This window comes from Ceratotherium simum, chromosome 4 (genome assembly GCF_057802395.1).
Source record: "Ceratotherium simum simum isolate JZ-2026a chromosome 4, ASM5780239v1, whole genome shotgun sequence".
In the NCBI taxonomy this organism is placed as follows: domain Eukaryota; kingdom Metazoa; phylum Chordata; class Mammalia; order Perissodactyla; family Rhinocerotidae; genus Ceratotherium; species Ceratotherium simum.
Genome location: NC_141903.1, coordinates 24,074,447 through 24,087,478, shown reverse-complemented (window position 1 = coordinate 24,087,478; position 13,032 = coordinate 24,074,447). Strand labels below are relative to the sequence as shown.

The 13,032-nt window shown below is 43.8% G+C and overlaps 1 protein-coding gene across 2 annotated transcripts in view; it reads left to right on the top strand.

The window, feature by feature from the left end:
- Positions 1–13,032, top strand: part of GRIA1 (glutamate ionotropic receptor AMPA type subunit 1) — a 294,076-nt gene that overhangs the window by 148,137 nt on the left and 132,907 nt on the right. For both annotated transcript variants that reach the window (XM_004428620.3, XM_004428621.3), the window contains exons 3-4: positions 6,007–6,246; positions 9,158–9,342. In XM_004428620.3, coding sequence (XP_004428677.1) covers positions 6,007–6,246; positions 9,158–9,342 — 425 coding nt within the window. The remainder of the gene's footprint in view (positions 1–6,006; positions 6,247–9,157; positions 9,343–13,032) is intronic.

Here is a 13,032-nt window from a genome sequence, read left to right as displayed (position 1 = left end):
ACAGGGAAGCCCTGGACATGTCTCAGAATCCTAAATAACCATGGTGTTGTTTAGAGGGGATGGGGACAATTTATATCTGTTTTGGTAATTCACTGCATGTCAGTATTAGATTTGGATGCAAGAGAGTATAAGGGGATGGAGGGGCACTCTTATTGTCCTCTGAGTGACAGAAATAAAGCACATTTGATGTCAAGGTTAGAGTCAGATCAAGAATGTTGTTCCTATCAATAAGGACAGAATTATTCGGGGAGAAGGAAGGTGTCTAAAAGTCCCCCCCCCCACCCACACACCTTCCATCTTCTTCCCGCAAAATGAAGCTGTCCTGTCACCTCGTTATCCACTATTTACAACGAGGCTGCCACATTTCCAGGGACTGAAGCCAGGAGCCAAGGAGAAATGTTGGTGTGAGAAGCCTTAAGTGAAGTGACAATAAAAAGAGTTGCTAATACCAGGAGTTCCCTTCCTGGGAGACAGCTGTCAGGGCTGGGAGATTTATTGATACTAAGTGGATGGTGCCTTCACCAGGAGTGATTATCAAAGAGGTTTGAGTGAACCGCGGATAGCATTGGACAGCCGCCTCTCGCAGTGTGTGGGTTTTCCTGCCCTCGCAGCTCCCACCCTCCTGACTCCCCGAGAGGGAGTTCCTGGCCTCGTTTTTCACTCGCTCTGATTGTTGGACACATCCTGCTACAGAATCTCTTGGAGGCAGGGGCCTCGGAATCTAACACTTTGGCAGGGCTCCCTGCATGAGCAGTGTCTTTTCTCTCTCTGCCAGGTCTTTGCTGGCGCTGTTCCTTCTCCCTGGAATGGTCTTTATGCACACGCAACTGCACCATACCCCGCTGCTGGCTGATCCCTGCTTATCTTTCAGTGTTGAAGCTGGCACTTCCTCTTGAAAGCCTCCTCTGAGGACCCCAAAGGCTGGGGTTAGGTGTCCCTGCCTGAATCCTGAACTCATCCCGGCCATAGCACTTATACTGAAGTGTTATTGCCTGGTTAGTCGGTCTCTCCCACTGTCAAGGTGACAGTCCTTGAGGTTGGGGCTTGCCTAGTTACCATTGCATCTCCACTGCCTAACACAATGTCTCACGAGTGGTGGGGTAGGGTGGTGAATGGATGGGTGGACATGCTGATGGATGGACCAGTACAAGAACAGATGTGTATATCTGCTCTTCATGATTCCCAGGGACGACAGGGGGATGCATGAGCACACCACCCAGTTTTGTCTTGTTTAATGTCAATAGACTCTGATGCAGTAAGGCCTCTTTATCTGGCATCAGGGAAAGGTAGTGTGCTACATGAGAGGATTTCCTAGAAACTGAAGCTGACCCACGTACCGAGACTGTTTCTTTCCAACATTGTGGGGGCAGTGGCGGTGTGGGGGGAGTGGCACATCACAGAGGTCAAGCGCTCAAGCCGTGTGGTCGGATTGGTGGAGTTCAGATCTCGGCTTTGCCTTGTGCTGATCCTGGACCTCGTTTCCCAATTTGTAACCTACCCATAGCATGAAAGGAGTTAACACAAGGAAATGTTCTTGGCATGGTGTCTGGCACTTCATAAGTACTCAAATGTCAGCTCTTAATTATTACTCTCAGAGGCAGTATATGCACCACTGCTTTCCTAAATGGAAGATATCGCACATAGTCCAGCCTACTCTGATTCAGTGTCAGCGTGAGCATCTCTGATGAGACCAGTGCACAGCAGAGCTCTGAGCCTGCTTCTGAATGTTCCCATTGCTTCCCTCCTGCTTGCCCTATCTGACGATACCGTCTCCAACTCTAGCCCCCTTTCTGACTTGCCTCCTCTCACCTACTCTCTACTAGGTAACTAACTCACACAGCAGGTTAATATTGTATCCTAAATAAAACTCAAGACTCCAAGTGCAGCTAGATTTAGTGCTGGGATCCTGTTACAGTCAGATCCAAGAACTCAGATCTTTTATCTGATTTCTGGGTTTAAAAAAGTACACTGGAGGTTGCTAAAAGCTTGACCAGCAAATAACTAAAGTGTTGCCAATTAGTAACCATTTTTCAATTAATTACACTAGAATGTAGAATACTGGAGCCTGAAGAGACGTTAGATATTATGGAATCAAAACCATCATTTTACAGATGAGAACACTGAGGCCCAGGGAGAAGATGGGATTTGCTCAAGGTCACATAAGTGCTGTGTTGTGATAAGACGGAAAAGAGCATCCTCCAGGTCGTCTGGCGTCTAGTCCAGTACTTCCTCTACAAGAACACATTTTCCCTTCTGATTGAATATTTGTTGTGAACAGATTTAAAGAAATGCCCTGCAACTAATTATACTTCTCAACCTTTAACCAAGGACTGCATTCTCCCACAGGCCTTGGGCCTACAGAGTCTCTTTCTCCTTCTCTGTCTCCCCTCCCTCTCTCTCTTCTCTCTCCTCGCTCTCTCTCTCTTTCTGTTGCTGCTCAGGCTTAGCTGAAGTGAGGAGTCAGCTTAAAGTCAGATGCTGAGTGACTCTGGGCGCCAGGATCCACTCCAGGCCAGACACCTCCCAGCCATGCTCCTTTAGGGAGCAGTGGGTAAATTGTACCCTCTTAGCCATAGAGGATAAAACACTCAGTTTAAGGGAAGAGAGTTAGCAACCGGGAAAATTGGGGCGATAACTTGAGGGGGAAAAAGAATCTCAGCCTCTTGCGTGTCCAAGTGTTTGATCATGTCCACCTATTCCCATTTCTTGCACCTCTGTCTCATCCTTTCCTCCCCTACTTCTAAAGTTCTAGCAAGAAACGCCAGCCATGAGGACCCCAGAGGCCCCACTATAGGTGTGAAACCAAGTAGATGACACAAGGGAATAGATCTGGAATGTAAGATTTATATCCCACAGGGTAATATTTCGTTGCAGCAAGGGGAGAAGAGATCCTAAAAATACCGTAGAGAGCATATTATAATATTTTAACAGAGTTTATGTGCTCCTCATATACACTTCACCTAGTAAGATGGATTGTGCTTTTTGACAAATTTACGTTTAACATGGGGAGAATAATATACAGTGTATGCTTCCTGGTGGAGAAATCTATATTTATGGAAATCTTGATTCTGGCAATTACAATAGACATTTAAAGACAGTGCCTATTGTCTCAGCAAACAGAGTGTCCTCATTAGAGTGAAAGAGAAAACAGCATGAGCGGTGAAGGATAAATAGCTACTTCAGAAGACACCTACCCAGAACAGGGAGCAGGTCCAGGGTGACCCAACAGTCATCTCTGTTTGGGTCCAGCTCCTCCTCATCCCCTACTGTGGGTCATCTGACCCTCTCATCAAGCACTCATTCATTCATTCATTCATTCAACAAGTATTTATTAATCACCTACCATGTCCCGGGCACTATGCTTGCTTTGGGGCACAAATGAGACTCCTATTTTCAGGGAATTAACATTGACCTGAGCAGCCTCAGATATATACAAGTGAAAAAATAAAATGATTTCAAATGATAATAATTAAAGTATGAGAACTATGACAGAAATATGAGAAATATTGTGAAAGAGACTTTTAGGGGATAAGGGAGGGTGGAGTCACTATTTAGAAGAGATGATGGAGGAAGGCCTGTTCAAGGAGCTGAGATTTGAGCTGAGATATAACTGCTGAAAAGGAGTGCAAAGAGGTAAGGGGAGAGCATTGCAGGCAGAGGAAGGAAACAGCTGGTGCAGAATCTTCCAGGCAGGATGAGATTGGAGCCCTGAGGAACAAAATAGAGGCCAACGTGGCTCGAGCAGGGAGCAAGAAGAATGGTGTAGGGTAGGAGGGATCACACGGCCAGTTTATTCAGGCTCTGAGTCATGGTCAGATGTTTGGGGGGTTTTCCCGTGTGCAATGGGAAACCTCAAATCTCTTGAGAAGTTTTCCACAAGGAAGAGAAACAATGTGTTTTGTTTGTTTTGTTTTGTTTTTATTTTTTAATTAAAAAGATCCCTCTGTCTTCCGGGTGGAAAATAGATTTCACTGCTGAAAACCAAACACCGTAAAGCTAGAGTCCATGAGGACCACCTTCAGATACCAGGAGGGGGTGGAGTGGGTCAAGAGCAGGGATTCCATGAGGATCTGATTTCAAAGAGTGATCAGTCAGGGACTGGGCACCTTGAGAGGTAGTGAGTGCCCAGTAACTACAAGTACGCAAGCAGATGTTAATGAGCACCTGCCCGGTTTCCTGTAGATGGTATGCTGGTTTCAGTGGGAGATGGACGGATGACTTGTGTGGTTCAGGTGCAATCTTTAAGAGACCATGATCTTTCAAGCCCATTATCTCTAGGGACTGACTGAGAACTGAGACTCACACTAGACAACTGGGTACCAGGGGTTAACTGCATTTTTAGTGAAGCATGACCCGAAGGTCTTCAACAACAAGTTAAAGGTATTCACCAATAAAGGGTCCTGGGGGCAAATAGATTTGACAAAATCTGGGTTAAATCTGAACAGGATTCCTCACAATCTTTTATATAGTTCATGCGCAGTATGAACCTTCAAGATGAAGAAAAGGTGTGCACCATTTCCCAAATTTATTTGACCAAAGAAGCCTTTTCTTTTTTAAGGAGCGTCTTGTGGGACTAATGTTACATGGAACACATTTGGGCAATGCTTATGTAGCATAATTTGAGATCCCAGGTACAAGGCAATGTGGGGTCTTGGAAGCAGGTGATGTGGTAAAAAGAGAAGAGGGGGGCCAGCCCGGTGGTGTAGTAGTTAAGTTTGCATGCTCCACTTCAGTGGCCCGGGGTTCATGGGTTCAGATCCGGGTGTGGACCTATGCACTGCTTATCAAGCCATGCTCTGGTAAGTGTCCCACATATAAAGTAGAGGAAGATGGGCATGGATGTTAGCCCAGGGCCAATCTTCCTCAACAAAAAAGAGGAGGATTGGCATCAGACGTTAGCTCAGGGCTGGTCTTCCTCATCAAAAAAAAAAAAAGAGAGAGAGAGAAGAGGCTATAAGAGCATTAGCTTTTCATCTGAAAAAAAAAAAAATTATAATACCAAAGTCACAGGGTTGTGTGAGAACTAAATAGCCTAATACATATGAAAGGACTGCAAAGCACTCTAAAACACCGTTACTGCAATGAGGATGACTTGTCTGCCTTACCATCCATATCAGGAGGGTAATTTCAGATGTTGGGGATGGCACTGGGGCTGATCACATGACTGGGGCAAAGACTATGAGCCCTCATCCTGTATTATATATTGAAATAAAGTTTAGTAGCTGACTGACCTGGAGTTATGCCCCAAAACCTTGGTCTTTTTAGCATTATATTCTAACCAGCAGTGTAACCAATCCCAAACCAGGATTGTGCCTCCACTGGGATCTTACAAAATGGCTCCTGTGGGGTTGTTCACACAGCTAAGCTATTACTATGGCCGATACACTGGGGAGCCTGAAAATTCAGCCGGCAGAATGTACAAACCCAAAATGAACGTCAGCAGAGAAATGTGCACTGAAAGCTAAGGGCTAGGCTGGGAAAACCAACACTTGTTTTCTTAAACTTGTATCAGCAGCAAGCTTGCCAATCTCCTTCTACTTATAGCATCTTTTTATGCTTTGCCTTGAAGTGATGGGCAGTGTCATGCAAAGATCACTGGATCGGGGTTCAGATATCTGCCCAACTCAGACACATCCTAGCTGCACTACCTTGGACATGTTGATTAACTTCCTAAGACTTGGTTTTTCTCCTTAAAAATATGATTCGGTCATCTCTTTCCTACCTGATCAGGGTAGTTGCAGAGATGAGATGAGATAACATATGAAAATACTTTGTGTACATTTATAATTAATAACCATGACAAACATCTGGCATAGAATAGGCACCTAATAAACATTGGATTAGACAGATGGATGGGTGGGTTGGACAGATGAATGAGTGAGTGGGATGCATAGATGGGTAGGATGGATGAACAGTTGGATGGACTAGTGGATGAATTAGTTTTGGAGCCATCTGACAGCTTGTTTACAGCATCTTCTATCCACTAATCCTTCTCTCCTCTTCCAGTCTGTTCCCAGTTCTCCAAAGGAGTCTATGCCATCTTTGGGTTTTATGAACGGAGGACTGTCAACATGCTAACCTCCTTCTGCGGGGCCCTCCACGTCTGCTTCATTACACCGAGCTTCCCTGTTGACACATCCAACCAGTTTGTCCTTCAACTGCGCCCTGAGCTCCAGGATGCCCTCATTAGCATCATCGACCATTACAAGTGGCAGAAATTTGTCTACATTTATGATGCCGACCGGGGTAAGCCAGTGGTTAGGGGAGGGAGGCTGTTGAGGGATGGAGAGAAAATTACCAGCAGGAAGGAGAATGATGCCTCGCTGCTCCCTGAAGAGCATGGGGGAATGATCCAAAGATGCTTTATTTCTAAGGACCAATTTGTCAGTGGCTAATCTCTAACTCACAGTGTGGAAACACATCCTTTGAGAGAGTAATCCTCTTAATGCACCATGTCACTCTACCAGCTCACCAAGCTTCCATGGCTCCTGAGTCCAGACTCAAAGCCCAAGGACCTCAGCTGAATGGCTCATAGCTCAAGGCATGGTTGTTAGGAGTGTAGACTCTGGAGTCAGACAGACCTGGATCTGAATTCTACGTTCTCTCTACTCCAGCTCTTTGACTTTGGGCAAGCTCTCTATCCCTCAGTTGGACCATTTATGTAATGGGGATAAAATTCTCTATGCCTTCATTTCTTCATCTCTATAATAAAGATAAAACAAGTCTCCACCTCATAAAGTTGTTGTGAGGATTGAATGAGATTATGGCTAGAAAGTGCTTGTCAGTACTTACAACGTAATAAATGCTCAACGTCCTCTATATGGGTTAGTTGCTGTCATCATCATCATCAACCTCCCTGGCCTTTCTAATTCTGCCTCCACCTAAATTTTGAATTTTACATCACATTTTTCAAATGTTTCCTATACTTTTTTCTTCTCTGTGTCTTCACTCATACTGTTCCTGCTTTCTGGATTGCACTTCCCTTCTCAAATCTATGCATGCAAATCCTTCTTCTTGTTTGCAGCCTGCTCAAATACCACTTTCTCTGTTCCCTGATCCTTAAATGGGAGCTCTCCTCTTTTTTCTAACTCCTGTGGTTGTTGCATTGTACTGTTCTACAGTCCCATTGTATACTAAATAGTCCTATACGAATTTAGACATTATTGGTATAAATACATAAACGGATCATGCAAGGTCTGGAAACTGAGGCAGAGAAGTTTTACCCTAAGCGAAAGGGAGGTTTTACAGGAGGTTGCCTGTAGGAAGGCTTAGAAGACTTGTGAGTAGGAGACTGGCTTGTGAATGGTTTTTCAGGAAGAGTTAGGCAGGCATCATTCAATGAGAAGGAGCCAGCAGAAAGGAGCAGAAGCACTCTGTTTTCTTCGATTTTCCCTTCCCTCTCCTTATTTTGATGATTTCCCTTCTCAGACAGCAGCCATTGTGAGAATTAGCTGCAGGAGGGCTATCTCAGGACAGCTTTGCAGCATGATGAAGCCTGAGGCCAGGAAGTGGCACAGCCAGAAAAATGTAACTTTGATTACACAGGATTACCTCTGGGGCCCCCAGAAGTGCCCACACTCTTTAAAAGTGTTCCTCCTACCTCAGAACTCCGAGCTCAGAGTTCTGCTGTTTGCTAGCTGTGTGACCTTGGGCCAATGGCTAAATCTCTCTGAGCCTCAATTTCCACATTTGTGAAACAAGGCTAATAATGGTATCTACCTCACAGGATTAAGCGAATTGAAGACAGGAAAGCGAGTAGAACAGTGCCAGACACATAGTAAACTTTAAGTAAATGTGAGGCTTAAGCACACCAAACAACTTGTACTGAAGAAGAAACAAAGATAGGAAGGCGTAACAGAATCAATCTATAGAGGATTCTTGAGACTGGGCACCACACTGGCCTCTGTGGGAAGCATTAGCAGTGTTACCGGGAGACAGAAATAATATATGTCCCAAAGATTATTAATAATGCAAGAGTGAAATAACCATCTGGGGTAGGCAGAATAATGACCTCTACTGGCCATCCTCCCCAAAGATGTCCATGGCCTATTTTCTGGAACCTGTGAGCATGTTATGTTAAATGGAAAGAGGGATTAACGTTACAGATGGAATTAAGGTTGCCAATCAGCTGACGTTAAAATAGAGAGATTATCCTGGATTATTCATCTGGGCCCAATATAATCACAAGCGTCCTTAAATGTGGAAGTTGGAGGCAGAAGAGTCAGTGTCAGAATATGATGTGAGAAAGACTTGACTAGTCACTGTTGGTTTTGAAGATGGAAGGGGCCATAAACCAAGAAATGCAGGCATCCTCTAGAAGCCGGAAAGGCAAGAAGATATTCTCCCCTAGAATCCCCGGAAAGCAACATAATCCTGCCGACACCTTGATTTTAGCCCAAGGATGTTCATTTCAAACATCGGACCTCTGGTAGTATCAGATGATAAATGCATGTTGTTTTTAGCCACTAAGTTTGTGGTAATTTGTTACAGCAACAGTAGGAAACTAATAGAGCATCTATGTCCCAAAGATGAAACAAAGCAGCGTTGAGTAGTAGGCTCCTCTATCATTTAGCTACAAATCAGAAGAAAATACCTTAGTCCACATTGATGAATGCCTAGTGTGTATATATGTATATGCCTAGCATCTATATTGAGCATTCATGAGTTTGATTGACAATTAGGTGCTGTTTAGATATCAAGTGGGCACATCTAATGTTGGGCATTATTAAATGCCCAACAACAATAATTTAAAACCTCTTGCCATGCATCAGACATTCTCACTTAGTCCTCATGATGACACTGTGAGGTGGACATTATTAACATCACCATTTTACCATTGGAGAAACTAAAGTTTAGAAAGGCTAATTAGCCTGTACAAAGTCATTTAACCAGTATATTGCAGCAACAGGATTTGAGTCTCAGATTATATTTTTAATTACTAACTCTACTGCCTATTATGTTCTTGGAAACAGAAACTCAAAAAGAGATGCAGTGCCTGCCCTCAGCGAGCTCAGACTGGCAGTCAGAGAAACCTGGAGCTGAGCTTGGAGAAGGAGTGGGGTTGGGGGGAGCCAAGGGAGGTGGGTGTCCAGTGGAGATGGGGTGGTACCTGTGTATCCTGATTGCCACTTCTCCGTCCTACTCACCCGACCCCCAGGTTTATCCGTCCTGCAGAAAGTCCTGGACACAGCTGCCGAGAAGAACTGGCAGGTGACAGCAGTCAACATTTTGACAACCACGGAGGAAGGATATCGGATGCTCTTTCAGGACCTGGAGAAGAAAAAGGAGCGGCTAGTGGTGGTGGACTGTGAATCGGAACGCCTCAACGCTATCTTGGGCCAGGTAGTGAGTGCAGCAAAGGCTCAGGGTGGGTGTGGGAGACGGTTCAAGAGGGAGCTGGGAGACCTTTTGCCTGGATGTTACAAAGGGAGTTCTTGACTAGATGAAGCCAGATGCCTTCCTTCTTACATTCTGTAACTCGTAAAATTTAATTCTGAAATTTTATGAAATAGCGCCAACAACGGGAGCCTTGACGGAGGGCTTCAAATGGTTCTCAGATCAGTTGACCAAAAACTTACCTCCAAAGCTTCCCTTTATTGTTAAAAAGCAAATCACATTGCATTGTAGAGTTTATGGAACGCTATCACATTAGGCACACAGCCTGTAGAGCCAGACTCCTGGGTTCAGCTTTGGGTTCTGCTCTCAGTTCTGCCACTCACTGATCTAACATTTGGCATCTCATCCCTTTGGCCCACTGACCTGTTTTAAGAATCTCCAAGGAGGCAGCAGGCACCTCCCTTTCTACTGTTTCCTTAAACACACTCATGTGTCTGAGAAATCAATTGATTGTGTGTTCTAGGAAAGGACACGGTAACCACAACAGTTTTTAGCCAGACGTCTCTAAGCCATGGTTCCTCCAGTTCTCAGAACTGAAGCACGTGCCCACCACAGAAGTAGCAGACTTTTGTGGAGATCACTTGTTTCTTTAAATTACCTTTGTGTATTCAGATGAGCTAGCAAGGAAGTAGATTTTGCAGTCATTTTTGAATAGGGCTATATAATTAAAGATGATAGTTTTAGGTACTTGACAACATGACAAAGCTTGTTAATGGCCCTCAAGACCCCTGGGACCCCCGCAGGGAATCTCAGCACCAGCTCTGCCATCACTCAGAGGCCCCAGCAACTGAACAGGAGAGATTTTGAAAGTCAGGTATTCTTTAAGGCATTAACTCTGTGTTCTACTTTACAAAGTGTGGATCTGGCCTCCCTCTCGGAAAGAGAAACCAACAAAAACTGTTTCCATCGAGATGGGAGTTCTCTGGGCTGGAGTCAGGGGATTTGAATTCCAGTTAAGTGAGGCATATGGGGTAATGGTTAAGAGCAGAGATCCTGGAGCCAAACTGGCTAGGATTGAAATGGCCAGCACCAGTGTTTACTAGCTCTGTGACCTTGGGCCAGGTTTTTCATCTTTCTACATCTCAGGTTCCTGATCTGTAAAATGGGCACAATAGTAATAATGGCTACCTTTAGAGGGCTTTCGTTAGGGTTAAAAGAATCTATACATGTAAAGCACTTAGAACAGAGCCTGCCCCACGGAAAGTGATATATGTAAGTATTTGCCTATTTTTGCTCTTCCTAGTGCCAACTAGTACTGGCTTCTTGAGTTTCTATCAGTTCCTCCGTTTTATAAATGAATAAACAAGGGATTATACTTGCCCAGGGTGTCACAGCTAGCGTATAAGAAAGGCAGGAAGTCAAAGCCATCTTGGGGGCTACAGGGTCCAACCTCTTATAAACACAGCTTTTCAGCTTCTGGTGTCTACAGCCACCTCCTCTTATCAAAGGACAGACTTGTACTTTGTATGTAAGGGGCTTGTTTGTATGGGTATTTTAGATTGTAGTCTATTAACTTTTTAAATTGTTGGATTCTTCTGTCTGAAAAGTAAAACCAAATGTCTGAAAGGATCATATAGATCACTTGATTTACCACTTGCGTTCACATTTTACAGGTGGGATGATGGATGGTCAAATTGGTTGAATGATTCACCTTGGGTTCAGACAACTAGTTAGTGATGAGGATGAGTCTAGAATTTACATCTCCTGACTTGCAGTCTGACATCTTGGCATCATCCTAGACTATCTAACAATAATTAGGATCTTGTCAGTCTGATACAAACATTCTGCCTAATCTAAGGAAGGAGACAGTGATTCCAAATTCAAATAGGGAATGAACTGCCTGCCTCTGTCTCCAGCTCCCCAACTAGAATACAGGCTCTATGGGGGCAGCGATTTTTGTTTCACTTTCCTCCCTGCTGCATCCACAGCACCTTGAACAGTGCTTGGCACCTAGGAGGTAGTCAATAAATATTTTCTGAGTGAACAGAAAGAATAGGGAATCAATGAAGGCTCTAAGAAAGACCCCAAATGTGAGATGGGTCTGGATATCTACAGGTAGCCATTGGCTGGATAAAAGCCTTTAAGCTGGAGGTAAAGACATGAAGGGAGGCCCAGTGGGCATGTGAGGCCCATGGTTCATAGAGGCCAAGTGGAGGATGACAAGTGTCTCCAGGGAGAAAATGACAGGGAGATGAACACATGATTGTGACTATCTTTCAAAACCACTCTAAAGAGTTTGGGGTTTATTCTGTAAACAGTGGAGAGTCAGTGAAGGTTTGTGAGCAGGGAACAGGGCTATTAGACTATACTGCTTTATCAATATATAAGACACCAAATTATATAATACAGTCATTAAGTTCAGAATGAGTTAGAGATGAGAGAGACCAGTACCAGGCCATCCATCACATCACTCTGTTTTATTGTCTTCATAGTGCTTCTCACCTGCTGAAATCTTGTTCATTTATCTGTTTATATATTTACCATCTGGCTCCCTCCTGAAATGTCAACTCAGCTCAATAAGGGCATGGGACTTTGCCTCCCTTGTTCATTACTTGTCCCTAGCACATAGCATAGTGCCTGGTATATAATCCGTGTTCAATAAATATTTGTTGATTGAGTTAATTAATCATAGAAGGTTTTACAGAGTAGTTGGGATGAGAGCTCAGCCATAGAGGTTATGAATAATCAGAGAGAATGGGAAAGGGCATTCCAGACACAAAAATTATGAATTAAGGCAATCCAGGGGAAATGAGCTTTGAAGGAATGGGGTCAGTGAGGCAACGGGCTCTGAGTGAAATTGTACATTACGTTTATAACAACTTTCTCAGTCTGTCACCCTGTATGCATCTATCTCTTTATCATTTTAGTGTGGGTCTCCTCCCAGTAAACTGTGACCTCCTGGAGGGCAAGCACCAGGCTTGTTTCACTTTCAACTCTATCCCCAGCAAGGTGCTTGGTACATAGTAAGCAGCTAATAAACATTTGTGAAAGGAAGGTAGGAGATGAGGGAAAGTAGGCCTATGGGTAGGTAGGTGAGTAGATGGGTGGGAAGGTTGGTATTAGGTTGAACCACATGAAATTGCTAATTTTTATCAAAAGTCAAAAGTCATCAATTATCAGCTGTTTCCTATATTTCAACCTGTAATTTCATCTGGCAGAGACTATACTTATCCGTTGCCTGAATGTGGTGGGTTTTGAAATATCTTTTATTTGCTGTGTTTATTAGAAGCTGAGTAGGTTTTTGATAAAGGTATCACATTGTTGAAAGGGCAGCAAACCGTTTAACAAGAAGATGAAAAAGTAATGAAGAATTATTAATAAAACTATCATCCCAATAGTATTTGAGCTCTGTGGTCTGGAATTTCACATTCTAACCACTCTTTCAGAGCATTCCTTGTGTGCGCTTGCATTTAATTATTCCCTACATAAAAAAAATATGTGAGCTGCTATGCATATACATCCAATTAAGTAGATGTCTGAATGTGGATTTTAATAACCTTGAAAATTTATTCAGTTACAGAAGAAGCCCAAGTGCTTCTCGTATGTTTTATGCCTCCTTGCAACAATGAAGGAGGAGAGGCAGAATGTACTAACCTCAATTTGAGGATTTAAAAAAAAAATAAAGAAATCCATCAA